Raw genomic sequence first — 22639 nt, 5'->3', positions numbered from 1 at the left:
TCTGTGTTGCCTTTAAAAAGCTTAGATCTGAGCCCTGGAAAGAACTGAGTGCAAACCACATTGTATGAGGCCTCCCAGGGGAGAGTTATGCTGCTCATCCTAGTATTTTCTTAGCTTGCACAGAGAAGCACAAGTCAGAGGTAGCCTTGCATATGCAAATGTACCAGAAGAGGAAAAATTATAAGGAATGTGATGCTGTGGCCAAACTAAAGGGTCTGCAGAGACTGCAACAGCAGAGCTGCTCTGCAAATGAGGCATGGGACTGTCAGTGTGGTCAATGGTGGCTTTGGGGTATAGAAGGTGCAGTGAGGAACTATTCCACACTGAGACCATCTCAGGTCCCAAAAATAGGCCAGGCAAACTAAAAATGTCCTGTGCTGAACAACTACACTGCAATTTTTCATGCTTTTAAAAACACAGGTTGGTGTTTATGTACTTCATTGTACCCTGCAGGTAAACTACTTTATTTGGAAGGAAGGTAAACACTTATTTGGTCTCCATTGCATAATACAGACTCACCCACAGAGCATCAGATGCCTCAGTGGACAGGAGGAGCTGTCAGTGGCTTGAACTGCTGTAATACAGAAGAGGATTCTGGTGCATTCAGGACATACTTCCACCTGGAAAGTTTATGCACACATAGGAAGGAAAATACTCTCTCAGGTTAAACAACAGTATGTTCCCAAGCTCCCTGGTTTTCTTGTATGCTTAATGTACATCCTGGGCGGGAGCTCACTGACTTCCATGTCTCTTCCACAGTGCCCTGGTTTCCATAGTACAGAAACCTGGTGACAAAGGCCAGAATGAGAACATGTGTATTCAGATCAGTTCCCTGACACAGATGCTCAGACAATAAGATTTAAGGATGTCTACAGTACGTGCTTGTTGATCAGATCTCTTGCAGACTCTAGACCTAGAAGAAGATTTACAACCTCACTAGCACCTAAAGTGACTCTCTCAAACAAAAGAGGACACAAGTGATAGTTGCTTATAATGTTTCACCTCTCTAGGTAGCTGAACCCCAGATGAGGGGGGCCTGGATGGCATTTAGTCATAGTTCTCCAAAACACAGTTTGAGTTCTTTAGGCTGGAGCTGGCAAAGAACTGTGGAAAATATTTAGAAAATCCTGACTAAAGAGAAATAAGTGGTAAATCAAGACAGAGGCAATTGACAAAGTCATTCCTAAATAAGGAAAACAAATCTTAGATGTGCACAGGGCATGCCAAATGCACATAGTGCTAACCAGAACTACCAGTGCAACCTGAGTTCTCATAATTTACCTGCAAGAGACACAACAATGCCTGGGTCTGACTGCATGGGAGGGCAATGCTCACCAGCGGCAGGAATCCTGGGAGGAGGTTAGGGAGGTCAGCCCCATCTTGTGAAGGGCTGAAGGAAAGGAGTGCCCAGGGCGATGTAAATTGGAGAATGGGTTCTATTCTCCATGGTGGCCATGGTGGGTGAGCAAGATACAGAGAAATTCCTTCTGCCTGGTTTTTATGGAGGTTAGGATGGTACTTTGGAGAAAAGAGGCTTGGAGGTGGGGATGTGCTGGAATAGAGGAGAAGAGGACCTAAGTGAAGGGTGGGCTGAGGAAAAGGGGATATGGTGTGTGCAGGGTAGGATCTGATGTGTGACTGAGGCTCAGGGGACAGCTGCTGAGAAACAGGTTACAGGTGCCTTAATGACTTGCTCTGCTGAGAGCTGAAGTGGCTGGTGCCAAGGAGATGGGGTTAATCTCAGTGGAATCAGACTGGGAGGAGAGCAGGTGATGTGTGGTGAGAAGGGGAGAGAGATCCCAGATCCTCAGATGAGTCCCCTGCCTCCCATCACTCCACTCCTTATACCCTCAGCATTGCAATCCATTTTGTCAAAATCACAATGTTGATTTTTGCCATCATTAATAATGGGATTAGTTCCTCCATGTTTCATCCTTGATTCAATCTTGGCTTACACTGCTTGGAAGCTTCCCACCAGCTCTGCCTTTGCACATTATGCATCCTACTTTTTAATTATAGTGTATTGTGGTATTTGCAGATCTTTACCAGCTTCTCTTAGCTCCCAGCTGTGGCTGTTCTATTATTTCATCTTTTCCTGCTGCCTCACAGCCAGCAGGAACAGCTAATCTGCGTTATATCAAAGTGAAATCAGGAGCCACCCAACAGCCGTACTCTTATTTATGATCTGAAGGAGCACAGGAACGTTTGGCACCAGGTTATTGGGTTGAATCCAGCTCATTCAGCAGCAACTGGAAATTGTTAATGCCTGCTGACAGGCTGGCAGCTGTGGGGTTTGATACTGGTGGCTCTCCTCCAGTTGCTAATGGACAGATGTCCACCCCACAAAACTGCAAACGAAAACTAACGCTGCTGCTGGCAGCCTCAGCAGGGACACATCCAGTGGACAGTGAGGCTGTTCTTACACTGCTTACACTGAGCAGCATCCACAAAGAAAAGCCCAAGAGCACTGGAGTGAGCAATTTGCAGTCTACCCCTCTGTGAAGCTTGGTGTGGGGGTGGGACAGCAACCCTAAGTCTTGTTTTGAAAGAAATATTTTGATGATAGAAGCCAGGGGGATATTGCTGCACATAGGGACAAACTGGTATATTTTAATGAGGTGTGAAGAGCGGTTTGACTATTGTTTTCTGCACCTCTTTTTGTTTCCCATATCTCTGCAGACCCATTTTTGTAACTCCTCAGGTTCCTTGGCTTTATTCTATTTTGCACCATCGCTTCCACCAAGTACAGTAATGATTCAATGGTTCATTCATAAGCTGCAAATTATTTCCTTTAATATTTAATACTGCACCCAGCAAGAGATGGCTTTTTCTGTGAGGAAATTCCTATTTAACTAGGGAAGTGAAGGCTAGACCAGAAGATGGGTGGTAAAGATGCTGGGCGGGATTGCTGACTGTAAGAATGCTGTGGAGAGGATCCTGCATCATAAAGATGCAGTGTTACAGGAAAGAAAAACATGCCACTTGTGAAGTGGTAAAGCCTTGTAGTACATGGCTTGGGCTGAAACAGCAACAGCTACCTTGAGTCTCTCAGCAGTAACTTGACCTACATACTTAATTACTGTTTATCTTATTTTCCTTGTTTTTCTGACACATAAAGCTGACTGCCTATTTTCCATGAAAAAATAGCAGGTGGAAGAATTCAACACAGACTAAAAAATGTTTTAGCACTGAATTTGAAAATCCAAAACCTTATTTTAACTTTTTTTCTTAACTTTTACCAAACAATATTGATTTAAAGTTCTTATGCAAAACAAGAGTTACAGATATACTAGCACATTACTGAAGAGAGATAATGTGAAAATGTATAATTGGAAAAGTTCTCTTCTATCTTCTTTCTTCATCATAGCAAACTGCTTCAGAATATCTTTTCTCATAATTTTAGAATAGTCTTATAAATTAATTTTTAAGCAATTTTTTTCTAAAATAATTATTTAAAATTGTTTTTCTATAGTTGACCTTTAAAAAAAAAAGTAGATAGCTGAATAGTTTAATTATTTTATAATTTGGGGGATTTATCATTACATACATTTAAGGAGGACACGTTACAAAGTTACCAAGAACTTAGTAAAAATGTTACACAAAGAAAACATCTAAAATGAGAAAAAAACCTTTCAATATAGAAATGACTGTCTTGAAACTGAAATTGATTCCAAAGATGAAATTGGTTTTATGCCAGGGAAAACAAAAAATAGTTTTTAAATGGCAATATTGGAAGTAAATTGCAGTATCGAAAGTACAACGGATGGTCCACAGCTCAAAAGGACTCTAACGTGTGGCACCGCCTGCCATCCCTTTGGTGTGGGAAGCCCTCAACCAGCCCAAAGTGCTGTGTGAGCATAATCAGAGCTGGGAGTTTAATGACAGAGAGCAGTTGGTTGTTTAATTATAAAGCTCCAAGGGTTCTGCCTGAATCCCTGTGAGAGCAATCAGAAGGTCCAACGCAGCACTCAGCTCAGTGATCTCCAAGCATGGCAATCTTGGTATCTGTTCTCCAGTGCAGGAGCTTTTCTGTGACCTTGTTTCACACTTCATGTGAATGCATCACCTGGGGGTATTCCGGATTTTGGCAAAGCAGAACTTGGTTTTGCTTTCCCCACCCCATTTTTTTACCTCCATTGGAAATATCCCTGCTACATTGAAAAGCAAAATAAAGTCCAACTGTATTTCCTTTTTTAGGAAAAAGGAACTGTTTCAAAGAATTTCCTCAGTAAACTACAGAATATGGTGCAAGACCTCTCACAAGTAATGTGTTTTTGTACTCCTTAACAGCAATCAGCTGTGTCAGGAGACACTTTTCATGGACTACCCTATAATTATGCTAAGGCTTTCAGCAAATGACAAATCCCAATTGGCTGGGCCAGAGCCCTGCCTTTCTAGACAAGGGTAATTTTGTCCACTCACCTGTTCATTCATTTCAGCAAGTCCTGACCTGTGGAATCATTGAGGTGAGTATTTACTGATTATTTTTATGCTTTTTAAATTTTTACTATTTTTAAATTCAAATCTCGCAGTGGGAAGCCAAAATCTGATAGGACTTTCCAGAAAGATTGTCAGGAGTCGTGAGGTGGAACAACCACTTACCTGTGTTACACACACTGAACTGTATGTGACACTATCAGCTGTTTATCTCTCAGTGTATTTTAACTTACTTTTTTAAATGCCAGTGACTCATTGAGCTATTACACACACAAAACAATTACTTATTAACTGCACATATATAGTTGTTGGAGGTATGGAGTAAAATCTGTCTCCAGAAAAACAAAATTGCCAAAACCTTATTTTAATTAAGTCTTGTTTCAAGCTTTTTAGGTTAAGTCCTTAGTCTAGATATTTTTTCTTAGGGGGTGGGAATAGGTTTCCTTTACAGGGGAGAGTATGCTAATAGGGATTTCTGTTTCTTTAGGAATCTAAATTTTATTGGAATAAACATATGCCTGGGAAAATTTAATATGAAGTTACTTCTCCAAAGTGAATGCTTCTAACTGGGGTGAAAGACACCTGCATGTTTTCAGCCTTTCTACTCAGGTAAATGATATGTTGCAGTGTAATAGTTATTTTTTACAAGAAGCCACAGGCAGGCAAGACAATCCACAAAATATCTGAGGCAAGAGGCTTGAGTCAGAGTTGCATGTAAGCAGTGGAGCACATGCTGGGCAACCTCACACAGGTGAGGGCTGGCATGGATATGCACTAAAGCCTCCCAGGAGGGAAAATCTGAGAGGGAGTGAGGATGTGGGCAGGGAGAACCAGGCTTGGCTGCCACACGCCGTCCAAGTCCCAGTTCCCTTTGGCAAGTGGTCCAAACTCACTCTCTCAACACTTTAGATATTAAGGTCTTTTAAAGACAATAGACATCATCGTGTTTCTCAGCTTTGCTGTTTAGTCAGTTTGTGAGGGTTTGCAGCTTGTCTCAGAAGAAGATGGGGTAGTGGGTCAGGTGTCCCGTAGAGAAAGCATCAACTTTGCCACCCTAATCAGTGGCAAACCCAGACAAAAAGAACTCATTTCCTCAGCTCAGAGCCACAAGCCCTTGCTTTCAGTTCCCGTGCTTAAATCCTTTTCCTTAGGCTTTCTCCAAGGGTTATGCTAATGTTCTTGCTCAGGCAAGCCCAACTGCGCTCCTTTCTTCTTTTCAGTTGAGCAGTTAATTCTCTGCATACCCGTTTCCCAAAACAATGCTCGATAATGCTAATGCCTCCTTAATAGATCACCGGTTTTCTGCATAGCTTTGTACTCACTTTTGTTTGGAGACTTTGACATCTGTTTACTCATCTTCCCACTTATCTCCAGGGATGGGTGGCAATTAGACCGGCTCCTCGGTATTAGTGGGTTTATCAAAATAACAAAAGGCTACGTGAGAGCTGTGAAGGAAAAGCAGGTGGAAAAGAACACAATACGAAAGAGAAATTACTCTTGAGACAAGGTTTATTTCTTTACTGCAGTTTCATATTTTGTCAAATTGTATTTATTTATATGTTATCGTGGGAGAAAGGAACATGGAATGAATTATAGTCTCAGGAGAGGAAGATTAAAAAGAGAGTCTTCAGGTATTGCACAAGAGAACCTGAAACTGCACACTGTGAATACATATGTTAATGTATAAACTGGTATGAGGTTTATAATACATATTTATTTCCACAAGTAATTCACTTTGAGGACATCTCCTTCTACCCCCACCTACTGTTGCTCTAGCAACACACTCTATAGAGTGTGGCTACTGAACATACATGAACAATTTCATCCATGCAGGTTTCATTTACCCCAGGGGTGTTTCTGCTCCCTTATGTTTGAAAGGGAACACCACTACCATCTTTCTTGAAAGTTCTATTTTTTCTAAAAAGGACAGCACAATTTTGTGACTCAGTTTCAGATACAGAATTGACTGCTGTGTTAATACTGTAATACTTCCCAGGATTATGCAAAAGCCTGTCCTGTTCTCTTCTCCAGAGCAATCTCACCTCTTCCAAAGGCACAGCTACTTTTGTAGACTGTAGATATTTTTACTTCTTTCATAAATCCTAGATTAGGGTAATAGTTTCTTTAAGGGGAAATATATTTTTAACACAGATGTGAAATGATACCTGCTTTGTATAGAGATGTACTTCAGTTATTTCTGTGCTGCATGTTAACTTAGAAGGCAAGAATGTATATTTTTATGTTTGGTTCAGGTTCATTCAGTTGTATTCAGATATGATTTTCAAAATCATATTCATAAGGGTGATGATGATCATTACTAACAGTGGATTATAATCTTCTGTGTTATGTGCCACCTTTGATACTGTCTGTACATTTGTAGGTATAACATTGTTTTGTTTGGAAGAGCTCCCTGAGAAGATCTAGTCAAGTGCTTAGGAAGCCTGTTCTTGTACTGCAACGTGCACAGTGATCTACACTAGAGCCCTTTGTAAATATTGCTGTCCAAAAGAATTTAAAATTATGCTGGAATACAAGATGCTGCAGAAAATATGACACTGAGCATCTTAAGTGATATCCCTAGTGGGTGTTGGACCAGGTGACCTTTAAAGGTCCCTCCTAACTCAAACCATTCTATGACTACGAAAATTTAATTTCCTACTTCAAGAACTAGCGAGAACAAAGAAGAGGCTGAATAGATAAGCCCAAAGAATATTTGGTTTGGGCCTTTTGTTTGTGTTTTATTTTTTGAAGGCATCTAATTAGAATTATTTAAGAGGTTTCAGTGTAATACAGTGAAAAATATATTTGAATAAAAACAAAGCAAAGGAAAACTAGATGCTTTTAAAAACTGGGCTGTGATTTTCCCAGTATCCTAGGTTAGGATAGCAGTGGTGTAGTACAGTGATCCAAATATGCTTCCAGGTTTTTCTTGCCCTTAATTAGATATATTTAATACTCTATATTCATGGTAAATATACAATTATATTTTAAAATTCTATCTTGACTGCTAATGCATTTTTCTTGCTATAGAAAATATGTTTGGGCTTGTTTTGCTGCAAAATACTAGAGGTTCAGCAGACAGTGAATGTTTCCAGGGTAATCTTAGAGAGACAGAATACTTTACAAAGTCACACATGATGGACTCCTTATTTTGTCCCTGATTCCTCTGCAATGGAAAGCATCATTACAAAATCCAACTTCTGCCAAATCTTTTTATACATAATACAGCAAAGGAAATTTTACCAAGTACTCTTGGGAATCTGTTCAGATAGGTTAAATGGCTAACTTGCTAAAAAACAAATCAGAACATCAATTAACAGGATATTATACTAAGAATTTTTATAAAATTGAGAATTAGAACTTGCAAGAGAAAGAAAGAATGAAAAGTATAGAGATTTTAGTAAATACATGAAAGTAATTCTGGAACACAGCAGCAGTCATCATAAGACTACGAAAATAATTGGGTAAGCTTAGTAAAAATTTATAGTTTAACTAATTTAAATAAAATGAGTTAAAACCATATATTTAACTCATTTAGATAATTAAAAAGTTGTTTGACTACTTTTGCATAGGTTTTTTTTTAAGGAGGGTTGTCTACAGTGTGGATGCTCAGTTCCTGACCTTTACATCATGGGCATATTTTGATTTTTTTCCACAGGCAGCAGTCAGGAATGCTGGCAGATGTTTTTTAGGATTTTTTTGCAGGTCCTCGTGTACTCATTGCCCTGTGCTCAGAAATGGAACTCAGGAATGGGAGTAACCAATGATGAAAGAGATGATTTGGCAGTTCTTGATGATAAGGACAGCCACAGAACTGGGGTGTAGTTTGACAAGCATCTCTTAAATCAGACATGCTGACTAAACTAGCCAGTTTTGCTGGTTCATGTACCTAATTACAAAACCCCCTTCCCCATCTCTGTATTATCTGAGGCATTTTCAACCTCAACACTTCATTACATGGCCTCATTAACAGTTGCCTCAGCCCAGCTGAGAAGAATCTACTGAAATGAGGGTGGAGTTTTGAAACCACCGTCCAGATGAGTGTTTGCCAAACTCTGACTTTACAGCGATGTGAAGCATAATGCACTTGTAACAATGAGGCCACATCCTCTATGCAAATATCACCCTTCACAGGTTCAACCTGCCATCAGCTGTGGAGCACAGATGGTTCATACTTCCAGAGGTGGACTTTCCTTCTGTGGAGCTTTCTAGTCTTCACAAATGTTAATGTTATAATCACAACACCCATGTGTGTTTGAATTAGCTGAATGTCATTGCCTCTTCTTTAAGAAATGCAAAAATGTCCTAAGTGGGGAATGCAATACAACTGCAATGTTATTCTTCCCTTTCTTCTGTGGCTGTTTTGTGACTCTGACACCTGTTTGTAACAAACAAACAGCCTCTAGCCAGAACATGCACCTCTGAAAAGAGCAGGAGGGTTTAATTTGAAGTTGCAACAGTAATACTGTCCCCTTCATCCAGAAGAAAGACCCCTCCAGAGCAGAATGGAAGGGAATGGGGCCATTTCCCACAGCAGCACCACTGGGGCACACAAGGACAGAACAGGACAGACGTCAGACACATTGACTGTTTTCCACTGATCTATAAAAATACATGTGTTGACCTCAGCCCTTTCCCAGAAGTGTGGGTTGAATTAATCCTGTTCAGAGAAACTGTGTATAGCTGTACCAGTGTTGTTGGTAACTTCACGAAATGCTTTGGATTCTCCTTCAGGTTTCTTCCAAGTTTAAATATGCTAACAATTAATTTAATATATACTTAGTCTGCTCCTCAGAAGTCTGTTCTATCTCTCCTTAGGACTTAATCAGTGCTGACCTTGTCACAGAAGCTAGAATTGAGTCCTTAGACATCTATACAACTTTACATTTTCATAACCTTCAGGTAAAGGAAAATTCAAAGCAATTCAAAAATTTTCCCACTGAGAACTTAAGTTACACTGTCTAATACCTTATTTTGTCTGTAACAAGAGTTATTTCTACACTGAAGTAGCTAGTGTTCATATGAAAACAAAAGAATAAGGAATAAATTCTTAATATTCTGGTCCTATTTGCATATTTGACCATATACCTTACATCACAGCCTCAGGCATTTAAAGACTTAAATGCAAAGACTTAAAGAGCTAGATTCTTCTGTCCCATAAAGAACTGCAGTTCTACATGCTGACTTCCATATCCATATTTTTTTTGGCATAGAGAAAAGACCAGCCAATTTTCACATATCTTTTTGTTGTTGTTGTTGTTGTTGTTATGCCATTAATTAATAACACTAATCATAGTGTTGACAAGGAAAGAAACAGCTAATAAGCACACGAGAAGTATGTAAACTGCAATCTAAAATGATAACTACATTGATGATCTTGGCAAAACAAGTGTTCTTACATGCTGTTGTTCAACAAGATGGCACAGTTGAGTAACACTCACCTTCTGCCTTAGAAGTCATGAAGAGCATGCCTGCTTTCATGTGTTCGAACTAAAACAGTGAAAGTGCAAAATTTTAAAGACTTTGGCTTGAAATTCCGTAAGTGTAACTAACACTATTAACACCAGAATATCAGATACTCTTATTATTTGCTGGCTTAAGTTTAATTAATGTTACCAGATCTGCCTTGACTAAGCAATGGCTAATTATATCAAGGCTGAATTTTCTCATGTCTAATTTTCATAAAAAGTCTCAAAACTGAATTCCTCTAATGTTTAGTGGCAGGTTTTGAACTTAAGCCAAACAGTATAACCAATGCTTTTTGATGCAATACACCATCCACTTCTGGGGCAACAAACATTGATTTATGTGAAGTTCAAGGGTATGTATAATACTTCTTTACCTTTTGTTTTCAGACTGCTTTGGTCAAGCAGAGTCCACATTTTCAGGGACATATGGCATGGCCCAAATCTATGACTGTGTAGTTACCAAAGCACAAGAGCACACTTGCACTTTCAACCATGCGTGTTTCTGCAGTCCAGTTTATGCTGTTAAAAGTGATGCAAAAGTGAATTAAGACAAGAAAATTAATATAATTTCCTGTAATGCTTAACCTTTACAAATGACAGATTTGGGAAAATCTAAAGTTGAAGTTTTTCCCTAGACAAAAGGCACTTAGCTCCATCAATATGTACTTCCAGTCAGGAATTCCATGAACAATTAGTGTTAATATATTGTAAAGTAATTGACTTTTTGACAAGGAGAAAGACAGCTTTATGACTCAGCTCACTTAGGCTAACATCAAGGAGACTGACATTTATCAGAGCTGTCATTGTTAGGCTGGGATGAAGGCAATCCTTTTAACTGGAAACTATTACATGAAATAACCTGTTAACTCATACCCAGTAGAGTACATCACCGCAAGATACGGAGGAAAACCATTTCTCAACAATTATTTAAATTTAATTTTGCAAGATAAGCCAATAATAAATGACTTCTAGCTAAACCAATAAATGTAATATTCAAACCAATGTTTTCCTCTTTTCCTTCACATCAAGTCAGCCTATCACTAAAATCCACTCATAATAAAACCTTAGAGGAACAAATAATAAAATTTGGGTTCTATAGTTTTCTGACTTCAATGGAGGCAAGAAATCTCTTATAATCAAAGCCAGAGAAACAGTAAAAGCTAAACTACTTCTACAGCTTCTTTCTGAGGCCTTCCACTTTCTTATGACAAAACCAATTACATAAAAGATCACTGTCCTGGCAAATGCTGGTGTGTATCAGCTGGTTATGTGTGAAAATTTATTTAATTTGAATAAGCTGTATTTGTATAACTGGAAAAAGTATTTCTCCAGAATTTCAGTACAGAATTCTTTAAGTTTGTCCTGGAAGTCTCCATCTGTATTCTCTCAGTATGTGTCACTTAGGATAATGCAGGAGTCAGGAAGAGAGATGCTCTGGTGTACCTCATTGTTACAAACAGAAAAGGTGAAGGCTGGATCTTGCTTTAGTGATTAGGAGATGGTGGAATTCAGGATCTTGAAAAGAGGCAACAAAGGAAATGGCAAGATCATAACCACTGCCTTCAGGAAAACACATTTTGGCATCTAGAGCCATCATCTTGGAAGAATTCCTTAGGAGACAGCCCTGGGGTGAAGGGTCCACGAGCTGACTGATTTTTAAGAATGACCTTTTCCAAGCTCAAAAACCTCCACATACAGGAAACCAAGAAATAGTAGGATGAGCTCCTGGCAAAGCTCAGACATGAAAAGGAAGCACACATGAGGTACTAGCAGGACAAGTGAACATGAAACACTATCTGAGTTGTTTGCATGTGAAACATTAAGAAATTAAGAAAAGCATTAAGAAATTAAGAAAGCCAGAGCCCACTTGGAGTTGAATCTGGCAAGATGTGTGAAGGGCAACATGAAGGGCTTCCGGAGGTATAGAGGCAGCAGAAGACAAGGGCAAATGTGGGCCTAGTGCTGTGTGGGGTTGTCAGGAGATTCAGTAGCAAAGGACAAGCAGGGTCAGGAATATTTATGCAGACTGGTCATGCACAAATTTATGGGACATGATGGAATGTGCCTGCAAGGAGTGGTATGTGCTGTAGAAGCTACTGCTGTCATTGTAAGGTCATTCTTGATAATCTTTGAATAGGCACGGTGACTGGGGGAGGTTTCAAGGACTGGAAGAAAGCAAATGTAGCTCCTTTCTTAAAAAGGTTAAAAAAAGGAGATAAGAGGAACTATAGGCTGGTGAGACCAGCCTCACCCCAAACCCTGAGAGAGCAAATAATTCTGGAAACCATTTACATTAGGAAGAAGAATGTGATTGCAAGCAGTCAGCATGGATTAATAAAGAGGAAATTAGGCCTGCCCAACCTGGTAGCCTTCTACAAAGAGATGACTGGCTTGATGGACAGGGGGAGAGCATTAGATACTGTTGATCTTGATTTTAGCAAGACTTTCAACATAGTCTCCTGTAATGTTCTCACTGATTAAGTACAAGGTAGATAACTAGCCAGTGAAACTGAAAACTGGCTGAAGTGTCAGGCTCAAAGGGTTGTGATCAGTTCAGGATGTATAGCTGAAGGCTCACCACAATCCAGCTGGAAGCCTGTTTCTAGTAATGTACACTAAGGGTTCATACTCAGTTCAATACTATATAAATATATATATATCTTGATTAATTATCTGAACAATGGGGAAGAGTGCTCCTGTGGCAAGTTTACAGATCCTCCAGATTTGGGAGTGGTTGATATCCCACAGGGTCAAGCTGCTATTTAGAGGGACCTCCACCGACTGGAGAAAGAGGCTGACAGGAACCTCATGAAGTTCAATGTAAGAAAACATCAAGCCCTACACCTGGAGAGGAATAACCTCATGCACCAGTACAGGCTTGTGAGCTGAATGGCTGGAATAAAGTTGCAGAATAGACTCTACAAAGTTGATTGGATTGAGTAATGCATTCTTGCAGCTGTGAAGGCCTTTTGGGTGACACTAACAAGAGTATACACCACCAACATGTCAAGAAATGTGTTTATTCCTTCTATTTAGCACTGATGATGTGACATCTGGAGTGTGGGGTCCACCTTTGAGCTCTCCAGTACAATAAAGCAATGGTCATACTGGAGTAAATCTAGCAAATTGCTACAAAGATGAATAAGGGATTATAGCATTTGTCATATGAGGAGAGGCTGAGAGCCAAAATTGTTTAGCTTGGAGGAGCGATATTTTTTTTCCTGATGTCACCTCTGGGCAGCTGCAGGAAATGTATGCAGACTTGTTTCCTACAAGTTTCATCAAGCAGATGCCATGCAAATGAGATGCTGCTCTTAAAGCAATTTAGATGAGCAGAGACACACCTTTCCTGGTGATTGGATCTATGATCTAAGTCTACTGATTCTTGTCAGGGTTTCTCTAGTTATCACAACAGCAGCTGTGGAATGATGAAATATCTGCATCAACATTTAGATTTCAGTCCACTCACTGATTCTATACAAAGATTTGTAGATTCCACTCCTGGCTGAATTCAATACATACAAACTAAAATCTTTGCTTTTTTTTAATCTGTCCTTAGAGATTTTACATTGTCAGCCACTCCATGGCCCACTCACGTTGACCCCTGTGTTTTTGTGTAACTCATATAACCCTCACATTCCCTATTGCCTCATCACAAGGCCTCTACAGAAAGTGGTGGATTCAGGTTTGAACCATTTCAAAATCAGAAGGAATGTAGATTTAGGAGTTACTGCACAGAGAATGCTTTAGCTAGTGGGATTCTACGTGAAAGCTAATGCCTGTACTGAGGCTATCGCCACTAAGTGTGACTGCTCACTGTGGGTATGACAGTATGGACATGTATGTATGGACATGTATGTATGGACAGCCTCAGCTTTCCTAATGAACTGCATCCCTGGGCAGACTTTGACTCAGGGCCGCTTAATCGTACATCTCAAATAGCCTGAAATAACATATAGCTGGCTATATACCAAAGTGATACACAGGTGTTTGAGCCTGCTTTAGAGTCCTGGACAGAAGATAGAGTGCCTACAATATTTCAGATACCTCACTGACTTAAATGAGTATCCATCAATTGGTTTTTTGCCAGTGTAAAACAGTCCAGGTTTGTTTCGTATCTTCCCTTAAGGGCTCTGTAAAATAAACAAATGAAAGATTAGAACTTTATTTTGATGTAGATGAGAAATATTATATATGCATTGCTGTTGATTAAGAGAAGTCACTGTGAAACTGCTCATTTTTACAGACATCAGTAACTGACACAATCAGGACTGCTTCTGAGCACACTCACTCTGATCTATTAGCCCCTGAATAGTGTTCCACTGTCTGTTTTAAATCTAGGTTTTTTACATCTAATTTTTAAGTGTAAAACTGACAGTGGAATAGTACAGTTTATTTCTCTATGATTGTACATTGTTCTTTTCCTTCAAAGAGAAATTGCATTCAAGCATTACAATACATTAAAAATCAGAAATGGTATTTGTTTCAAGGTTAGGAATTAAATATTTATAATTTTTTACTTTACATTTGCTTCTTTTTCTGCATTAGGTCTGAGAAGTTGAAAAGTTTCCTGCAGCCTGAAATGACAGAGAGCCTTGTACAAAGGACACCCCAATTTTTAAACCCAAAAAATATTGCTTAATAGGTATTAATCTGAAGAAATATATTGTATGGTAAAGTTTTTCACAGACTACCAACATTCTGAGAACCCAGAGAGCATTTAATTTTTGTCTGAACAGAAGCACCTAATGTCAGTGCACATGCTACAATGGAAACTGTAAGACAAATACAAAGTTTTGGCATCTGTGTTACCTGTATGTATCCTGTAGCATCTGGTGTGGTGTTTGCCACTCTTCTAGTTTCTTGCTGCTCATCTCTGAACATAAGAGCTCGTCCACTTGTTTCTAATTCACCTTTCCTTTCTATCTGGAATGCTCCTACAGAACTTTGTACTGAAAGGACTGGAGTGCAGCTGGACATGAATTTTTTTCCTCTAATTGGAAGCACATTAAAGACATCCATTGGGCAAAACATCACTCTCTTCTATCCAGACAGGCTTGGCTACTACCCTTACAAAAATGAAATCACAGGAGAGGCATTCAATGGAGGACTTCCTCAACTCTCGCTGCTGGAGAAACATTTAAAAAAAGCCAAAGAGGACATCCAGTTCTACATTCCTTCAGATGAACAACTTGGATTGGCTGTCATTGACTGGGAAAACTGGAGACCTGTGTGGATAAGGAACTGGGGATCAAAAGATATTTATAGACAGGAATCCATTGAGCTAGTTCAGCAGAGAGATCTCAGTCTATCAGAAGCTGAAGCTAGAGCTATAGCTAAAATGGAATTTGAATTTGCAGCAAAATCATTTATGCTGGAAACTTTGAAGCTGGGCATAGAAACTAAGCCAAATCGTCTGTGGGGATATTACCTTTATCCAGACTGTTATAATTATGATTACAAACAAAACCCACACAATTATACAGGAACCTGTTTAGATATTGAAATAGAAAGAAATAATGAACTTAACTGGTTGTGGGAGAAAAGCACAGCACTTTATCCATCTATCTATCTAGAGACAGCCTTAAAATCTTCCAGAAATGCTCAACTCTTTGTTCGCAACAGAGTTCAAGAAGCCATTAGAACGTCCCATGTCTCCAACTCTAGTCATCCCCTCCCAGTTTTTGTATATACACGTCCAGTATTCACAGATGTCTATGAGGAATATCTCTCTGAGGTGAGTGAAGCTAGACCTTAAGAAGTTCAATTTATATGGCAAGAAATTACCAGGTGACACTTATTTAGCAAATATACTATACTGCATCAGAAAGAAGTGTACAATTTTGCCTAAAATTTAAATTAATCCATCAAAGAAATTTGACCAAACAGAACACTAAGAGGTCTATTTTCAAACCTTTCTCATTATATTTATCAGTGTTTCATGCTATGAGTTGTTCTCACATGTAACAAAATATCACAAAACTAGAAATCATATGTATCACACTTAGAGGAAAGAAATACGAGCAAAGTCTTGCAAAGAGAATTAGTAATACTGGGCTCACCCACTGCCTGCTTTTTAGGTTATAAGAAAAAAAATAAAAGTAAAATGGGGCCTTTCTTTCCTTAAAAAGTGTTTAAAGCTAGTGAGAAAATTCTGTCCTTAGCTGTACTCAAATAGCTTTTAAAATGGTATTTCAGGATGCCATGGGTTAGTTAAGGTTAGGCTCTAACTAAAATCCAATCATCTTATTGCAGTTCTGTCTATACTTTTCCTATCACATTTTTATAGACATCCACCCTATCAGAGATACCACCACTCTGGGGAATCTCTTCTTGGTGCTCCAGCCCATGAGGAAGGGGAAGTTAGAGTCCTGGTGATGCCGTTCTGTCTGGTGTCCTCCCACATTCTGGACAGAGCATTAGCAAGTGTTGTCCCCAGCCCTGTGGATACTTTCAGGGAGTAAGGGGTGCTCTCAGGGGCCCTGCTGGGATCCTAATGAATAACTGAAATCCTATAATCTTTACTTTTGTTGTTGTTGTTGTTGTCGTTGTGTCCTACAGTAACTTGTTTTTTTGTTGTTTTTTTTCACTATCATGGTCCTCTCCCATCCCATATAGGCCTTAGCATTTTGCTAGGACTGGGCTAATAGCTGACCCCAAAAGGAGAACTGAACAGAAACAAACTTCCCAAATAATTCTCTGGAAAAGAGGGATTCCTACAGTGGAAAGCTTTTTCTCTTGCTACTTTTCTGTTTTAGCACTTTCTGGTAACAGAAATTAAGCTAAAAAAAAAAACAAAACAAAAAGCCACCAAACAAAAAAAAAAACAACTATGCTTTCCAGTATCTTTATATCACAGGATTACTTAAACCAGTTGCTACCAACTTTGACCAGCCAGGAAGACAATGAAGCAAAATAAGCTTTAACATGGTTGGAGGAATGTATGTATGCCTAAGCACTGGCTTAGTTTTACAGCATTGTTCTTCTAACCTGATGGCATATATAAATTGGATATTGTTGGCAACATTTTCAGGTACCACCTGTGCAATCCAGGAAAAAATTGTGCAGTTGAGAATAGGACATTTGCATTGTGCATCATTGCTTGCTGTCTTCAAAGTAGTTATTTTGGACATGTCATTCACTATATGCTTTTTTTCATTTGCCATTATGTTATAGGTTACTTATATTTGTATGGTTCTTTGCATATTTTCGTTCAGGATGACCTGGTAAATACCATCGGAGAATCTGCTGCACTGGGTGCTTCTGGAATTGTGATCTGGGGTGATATGAATTTAACACAAAATAAGGTATACTAGATCAATTACATGTATTTTTTAAGGAGAAATAAAGTGAAAAAGATGTAAAGCATTATCAACACTTACATTGCATCTTCTACTTTTTTAAATAATGACTCCATATTTCCAGCAGATTTTTGTAGTCAAAACCCAAGTACATCTGAGGTTTATTAAGGTCATCATTGACTACACAGAACAAGAGTTTCAGTGTATCAGTACTGTTGACTCAGGGTAACTGGACAAGTTACTATGATAACCATAGGCATAGTTCTTGTTTAATTAGTATAAGAAAGAATTCCTATATCTTCATTTCATTTTAGTCATGAAGTAAAGAAAAAAATTACTTGGGCTTGCCAAGAAAAATTTTTGAAATACCCTTCTGCTTTTTGGTGTGGTAAACTTGGCAACAATATTTCAAGCACTAGGAGAATGTGAAAATACAACCCTAGCCTGTTCTGTGTGTTTTAAACTCTACTTTGATTAATTTCATTGTATGAAACATCTGAGTCAGAAGAAAAAAACTGTAGTTTGTTTTAGGAAGGGGAAATACATAGTTTGAGAAACTGTTACCAGGATGTTCTCACAATTCTTTCCAGGTAATTCATTCATAAGCAGGCAAGTTAGATTTAACAAACTATTGTACGGCAAGACTCTTGTGAAGCCTTCTGAGTGCAAAGAACCAAAACACTTCATCCCTGCTAGACCTCCTGTCACAGAAAACGTGGCCAAATACTCATCCACAGTTCTGTAAGGTTGCTATTCTCCAAAGCATCCCACTTTGACATTTTTTGTATGCACCTCCCTTTGAGGAAGGGTATCAGCTGCAGCTAGAACTTTTCAGCCCATTATCGCAGTATCAGAACACAGATGAGCAGCAACTTTTATTGTCTGAATTTTGAAATTCCTGTGGGGAAAAAAGAACTCTCCACAGCCCAATCAGACTATGTGTTTGTGCACTAATTGCACCTGACTTTTTACCGCTTTCACAGTCACTAGCGTTTCAGCAATGAAATATTACTGCAAGCCTAACTTCTGCCTCAACCAAAATTTCTTGGAAGTATTTTTATATATACCTAAAAGAAAACCAAAAAAACCTACATTCATCTTAGATTCACCAATATATCCGTGAGTATAAATATTAGACATATCTACATGTGGTATTGGGCAAATGCCCATAATGTCAGAAACAAAGAAAGAGTTCCCAAACTTTCTGGTTATTAAACTGTGCCATGAATGCACAGAACATATTTCAATTTCATGATCAGTTAGAACGATCAATTATCTTAGCATACCTTCAATTTGACCATCCAACCACCATTCTTTTCATTTAAAAATGCCAAGAAACCTCCCTGCCCTGTTGCCAAGTTATTCAGGTCAGGGGAAAGCTGAAAAGTCTCACAGAGATTACTTGATAGAAAAAGTATTTGTTTAGGCTGAAGAAGTGAGGTTTTTTCCTAGATCCATTCAAATTATTTAAGACTTAAAAAGGAACTTAAATTCTTCATGAAACTTCTTTGAATGCATCTGATTCAAAAAGCTACATAAAATAGAGAGATGAAATGAAAGCTTAAAGACAATTGCTTTCTGATCTAAGTGATTTTTGTAACATCTCCAGCAACTACACAACATAAATTTGCTGTGATTCTTGAATTTTATAACAGCTTCTCAGATAAACTTGCTTCCAACAGCAAGTTATAGCTATTATCAAACCCTCAGTGGAAACATTCATAGATATATACTGTGGTACTGTTATTAGAATTACAGCATTTTAATGGTTTCCATACTGAACTGTGGAGGTATAATGTTCTTTTCACAGAACACCTGTAGAACTCTGGACAACTACCTCAGGAGGACTCTGACCCCATACCTCATCAATGTCACAATGGCAACCAGAATATGTAGCCAAGTGCTATGCCAAGACTCTGGTGCTTGTGCACGGAAGAAATGGAATTCCAGTGACTATCTTCACTTGAATCCTGAGAATATTGCAATTCAAATGGAAAAAGATGGAAAATACACTTTACAAGGGCAACCATCATATCAGGATCTGCAAATGTTCATAGAAAAATTTGATTGCCATTGTTATGCAGGGCACAGCTGTGAACCTAGAGCTGATATAAATGACATCCATTACCTCCATGCTTGCATTTCAGAAGATATTTGCATTCAGATGTCCTCAAATTCACTTTCTAACATAGAAGACTCTGAAGAAAAGATCCTGTCTAACAGAACTGCATTTTCATTTACCTCTGAGAGTAAGGTGACATTATCTACACATCCTGAAATAGAAGATATCCAATCTACCTTTGGAAATAATATACTGAATATAACAACTGCAGAATATAACTCTGTTACAACTGCCAGTAGCCATGGTTTAGGAGAAAATGATACTCGTACTTTCAATAGTTCTTCATCCTATAAGATAAGGATGTTTAATCTGTTTCACTTAATTCTTCTTTTGAGAACCTTAATACAAATGACCCATGAAAGTGAGAATATCCTTTTCCCTGACTATATTTGAAATTCTAAAGGTTTTATTTACAAAACAAACAAATTCCTGAAAGGCTTATTGTCTTATCTGTATCAGGTAACCTTTTCTAATCCATAGGTGTCACTTCAACCTGAATGTATTTCTTCAGTTTAGTTCTATAAACTAATATTTGTGCCAAAGATATATTGGTCTATATATACTGACTATGCCATATGAGAGGATAATCCAGAATAAGAAACTTTATTACAGGTTACATTTTTAACCATTATACTTGGAAAAAAGTAATTGTTGACAATGCTCTTTCTTGTACTTCAAATTAAGAAATTAAATATATAATATATAAAACAAGTCATCAGGTTTGATGCTCTATGCAAGAATTAATTTCATTCCATATAAATGGAATTATCGTTTAAAAATATTTGGCTTAACTTTAGATCTGTGGAACTCTGCAGCATAAAATTTATCTGGTTAATGTAATGTTCCTCTACTTTTCATAAAATCTTTAGGGATCCTGTAGTTTTTTTTCTTAATGAAATATATTTGTAACTCTGCAAAAGATTCTAGTTTCAGTGTAAATGTTGACTTTGAATATTACAGCTTCATTATTTAAAATTTGAGCTGTAGCAGTTTATGCTTTCTTCTCACAGACCCTCCCCCTTATTTCAGAAGTCCCTTTCCTGGTTTACAGTTGTTTTGTCTTGCCAATACTCACAACTCATGTGCTCTGCCTGTGCATTCTAGCCAGCACAGATCACCAGTCCTACATTCTCCATCCAGCTGTCCTTAGGAACTGGATAGGGCTGTATGCAGCACTTGGACAGAAGTCTGTGCATGGGACTGTATGCCTTGTTTCTTTCTGAGGAGTCTCATTAGGTGAAAACCAGTTTGTTCCTTAGGAAAACTCAGCAGTGGAGGCAGAAAAATAAGTGTCACTGGGGACCTGAGACAATCTGAGGACCACCCTTCAGATTCAGAACTTAAAGTATTTGCTTAATACTATTCGATTACCAAAATCAGTGTGAAAGTAGCAGAGATACCTCAGAAGAAAATTATGCCCAGTATCATATCAGGAGTCTAGTTATGATTAACATATAGTCAGTTTAAGCATTTGAAGCAATTAACTGCAGTTTATTTGATAAAATAACCTTTCAAATTATTATGTCAGATGCGTAATAGACAGCTTGCCTTCTGATGGGTGAAGGGTGGCTGCTGGCATGGATTAAAAATCTCCCTAGAGCCAGGCATGATCTGCAAAAATAATTCAACACCTCCCACAGATATAGCCTGCCTCACTAATGAAAATAACCAGGACTTCAATATAGTGGCCATTTACTTATAAGAAGTTCATTCCTTAATCCAGCAGAAAACACGTATTATATACATTTTCTTTGACTTTTCAGGTTGTTGGTCATAACAGAGATGCAGAAAATAGATGAAGCCTTTAACTTAACATGGAGAAATAATGTTTTATGGCTTTTGAACAGCAAGTTATCAAGAGGAAGTGACAATTTTCTCATCCCAGTTACAGTGATAAGTCCACGAGTCAAAGCTATTTCTGCCATTAATGTTCCAAGTGGAATCATGAATAAAAACATATATAAGTAGCAGATTGTTCAGCACAAAAGAATCCATATGATTTTGACCACCTATGTAAAAACATGCTTTTTTCCACTGCAGCTTTGATACTGGTTATTTCATCTTGGGTAAAGAAAAGGCATGGTATCATAACTCCTTTGCCTGAACTCCCTTCACACTGCATTTGTGGTAGCTATCAAACAGTCTCTAAAAACTGGAAACATCACTGGTAATGCTTTAGCAAAATTTGTATGACTTACATGAAATTTTATTTTTTTCACAAGGCTTTGACATGGTTAAACTGAAAGATACTGGATCTGTAGCACTTTGTGGTAAGACAGCTTGCAGGTTCACAAAATCTGCAAGTCTTACCATGAATACTTTTGATTATCAGCCAGGTAATAGCAAGCAGAAAATTTGTGATAATTCAAGCAATAAATCATCAAAAAAGGAGTAATGAGAAGATAAAATCACAGGAGAGCTGAAACAGAGCACTGAGGACCTCCCAATGGATGCAGAGGAGTGAACTGCAGAAGTGAAAGAGTGAAGCAGTGGGGAATGTGGACTGACCAGTCTCTTCCCATTCAGCATTTTAATCTACCTGTTACTTAATATTGACAACCTTTCCCCAAAGCTCACTGTAGATAAAAAGGAATACACTAACTGATATGTTAGATCTGTTCATCCAATCCCATCTCTTTTTTATTCTTGAGAACAGCCAGGAACAGAAAAGTAAAAGGAAGATGAGAGGAAAGCAGTCTATTGCAATAAACTGTGCCTTCCTAAGATGCATATGTAAGTAGCTATCTACCTTGTGCTCTGATGCACAATGCTTTGCCAACCACCTTTCAAATGCTCATTCAGGATTATTTATGTTACCTATGTGTGTCTGCAATTCGTATTTTAAATCCTACAGACTTCAGGATTTCTGCTTTCTGCTATGTGTTAAATTACACTATTTTCCAAATATATTATTTTTCTCTGTATTATATTTGTCTTACCTATATTCTATGATAAAGAGTCACCATGGAGTCAATGAGTCTCCACAGAGAAGAAGGAAAGAAGAGGTGCTATGCATTGCACTGCTATGCATATGTGACTATCATATGTTCAAAGCCAAATTTATTTTCTTGTGAAGTGGACCCATTTCCGAAGAGATTTTCTTCTATCCACTGTATTGCCTGTAATCATTAGTTAGCCTTATAGTTTTCATTGCTTGCATTCCTGTAATTTTGAAAAGATTAAATACTAGAGGAACAGTTCACTTTGATTGCCATTTATTATTTTGTGTTTCTCCTTTCTAGAGACCTCAGGCTGACAATACTTAGGGACAGGGAAATGCTAAAGTGAGTTTGATGAAAGGATCTGTTTAA

General features: G+C 38.3%; 1 protein-coding gene and 1 long non-coding RNA gene across 3 annotated transcripts in view; one reads left to right on the top strand and one right to left on the bottom strand.

Annotated features, from left to right (window-relative positions):
* LOC111922969 (uncharacterized) overlaps positions 1 to 15149 on the bottom strand; it is a 39008-nt gene extending 23859 nt beyond the window's left edge. The window contains exons 1-4 of the long non-coding RNA XR_002860843.2: positions 14718 to 15149; positions 13953 to 14038; positions 10280 to 10424; positions 5760 to 5882 (exon numbers count right to left, since the gene is read on the bottom strand). This is a non-coding gene — a long non-coding RNA (uncharacterized LOC111922969). The remainder of the gene's footprint in view (positions 1 to 5759; positions 5883 to 10279; positions 10425 to 13952; positions 14039 to 14717) is intronic.
* Positions 1 to 22530, top strand: part of SPAM1 (sperm adhesion molecule 1) — a 35878-nt gene extending 13348 nt beyond the window's left edge. The window contains exons 4-7 of one of the 2 annotated variants that reach the window (XM_086886964.1): positions 14454 to 15642; positions 17123 to 17212; positions 19017 to 19460; positions 21092 to 22530. In XM_086886964.1, the coding sequence (XP_086743090.1) occupies positions 14674 to 15642; positions 17123 to 17212; positions 19017 to 19460; positions 21092 to 21127 (1539 nt within the window). In that variant the 5' untranslated portion in view covers positions 14454 to 14673 and the 3' untranslated portion in view covers positions 21128 to 22530. Of the gene's footprint in view, positions 1 to 4924; positions 5047 to 14453; positions 15643 to 17122; positions 17213 to 19016; positions 20349 to 21091 lie in introns of those variants that run through there. The other variant, XM_086886963.1, reaches the window with a different exon arrangement.
* Positions 22531 to 22639: the final 109 nt, after the last annotated feature.

This window comes from Cyanistes caeruleus, chromosome 4, assembly GCF_971803275.1.
Source record: "Cyanistes caeruleus chromosome 4, bCyaCae1.hap1.1, whole genome shotgun sequence".
Lineage (NCBI taxonomy): Eukaryota > Metazoa > Chordata > Aves > Passeriformes > Paridae > Cyanistes > Cyanistes caeruleus.
Note: the sequence above shows the minus strand (reverse complement) of the source record. Positions and strands in the feature narration are given on the sequence as shown.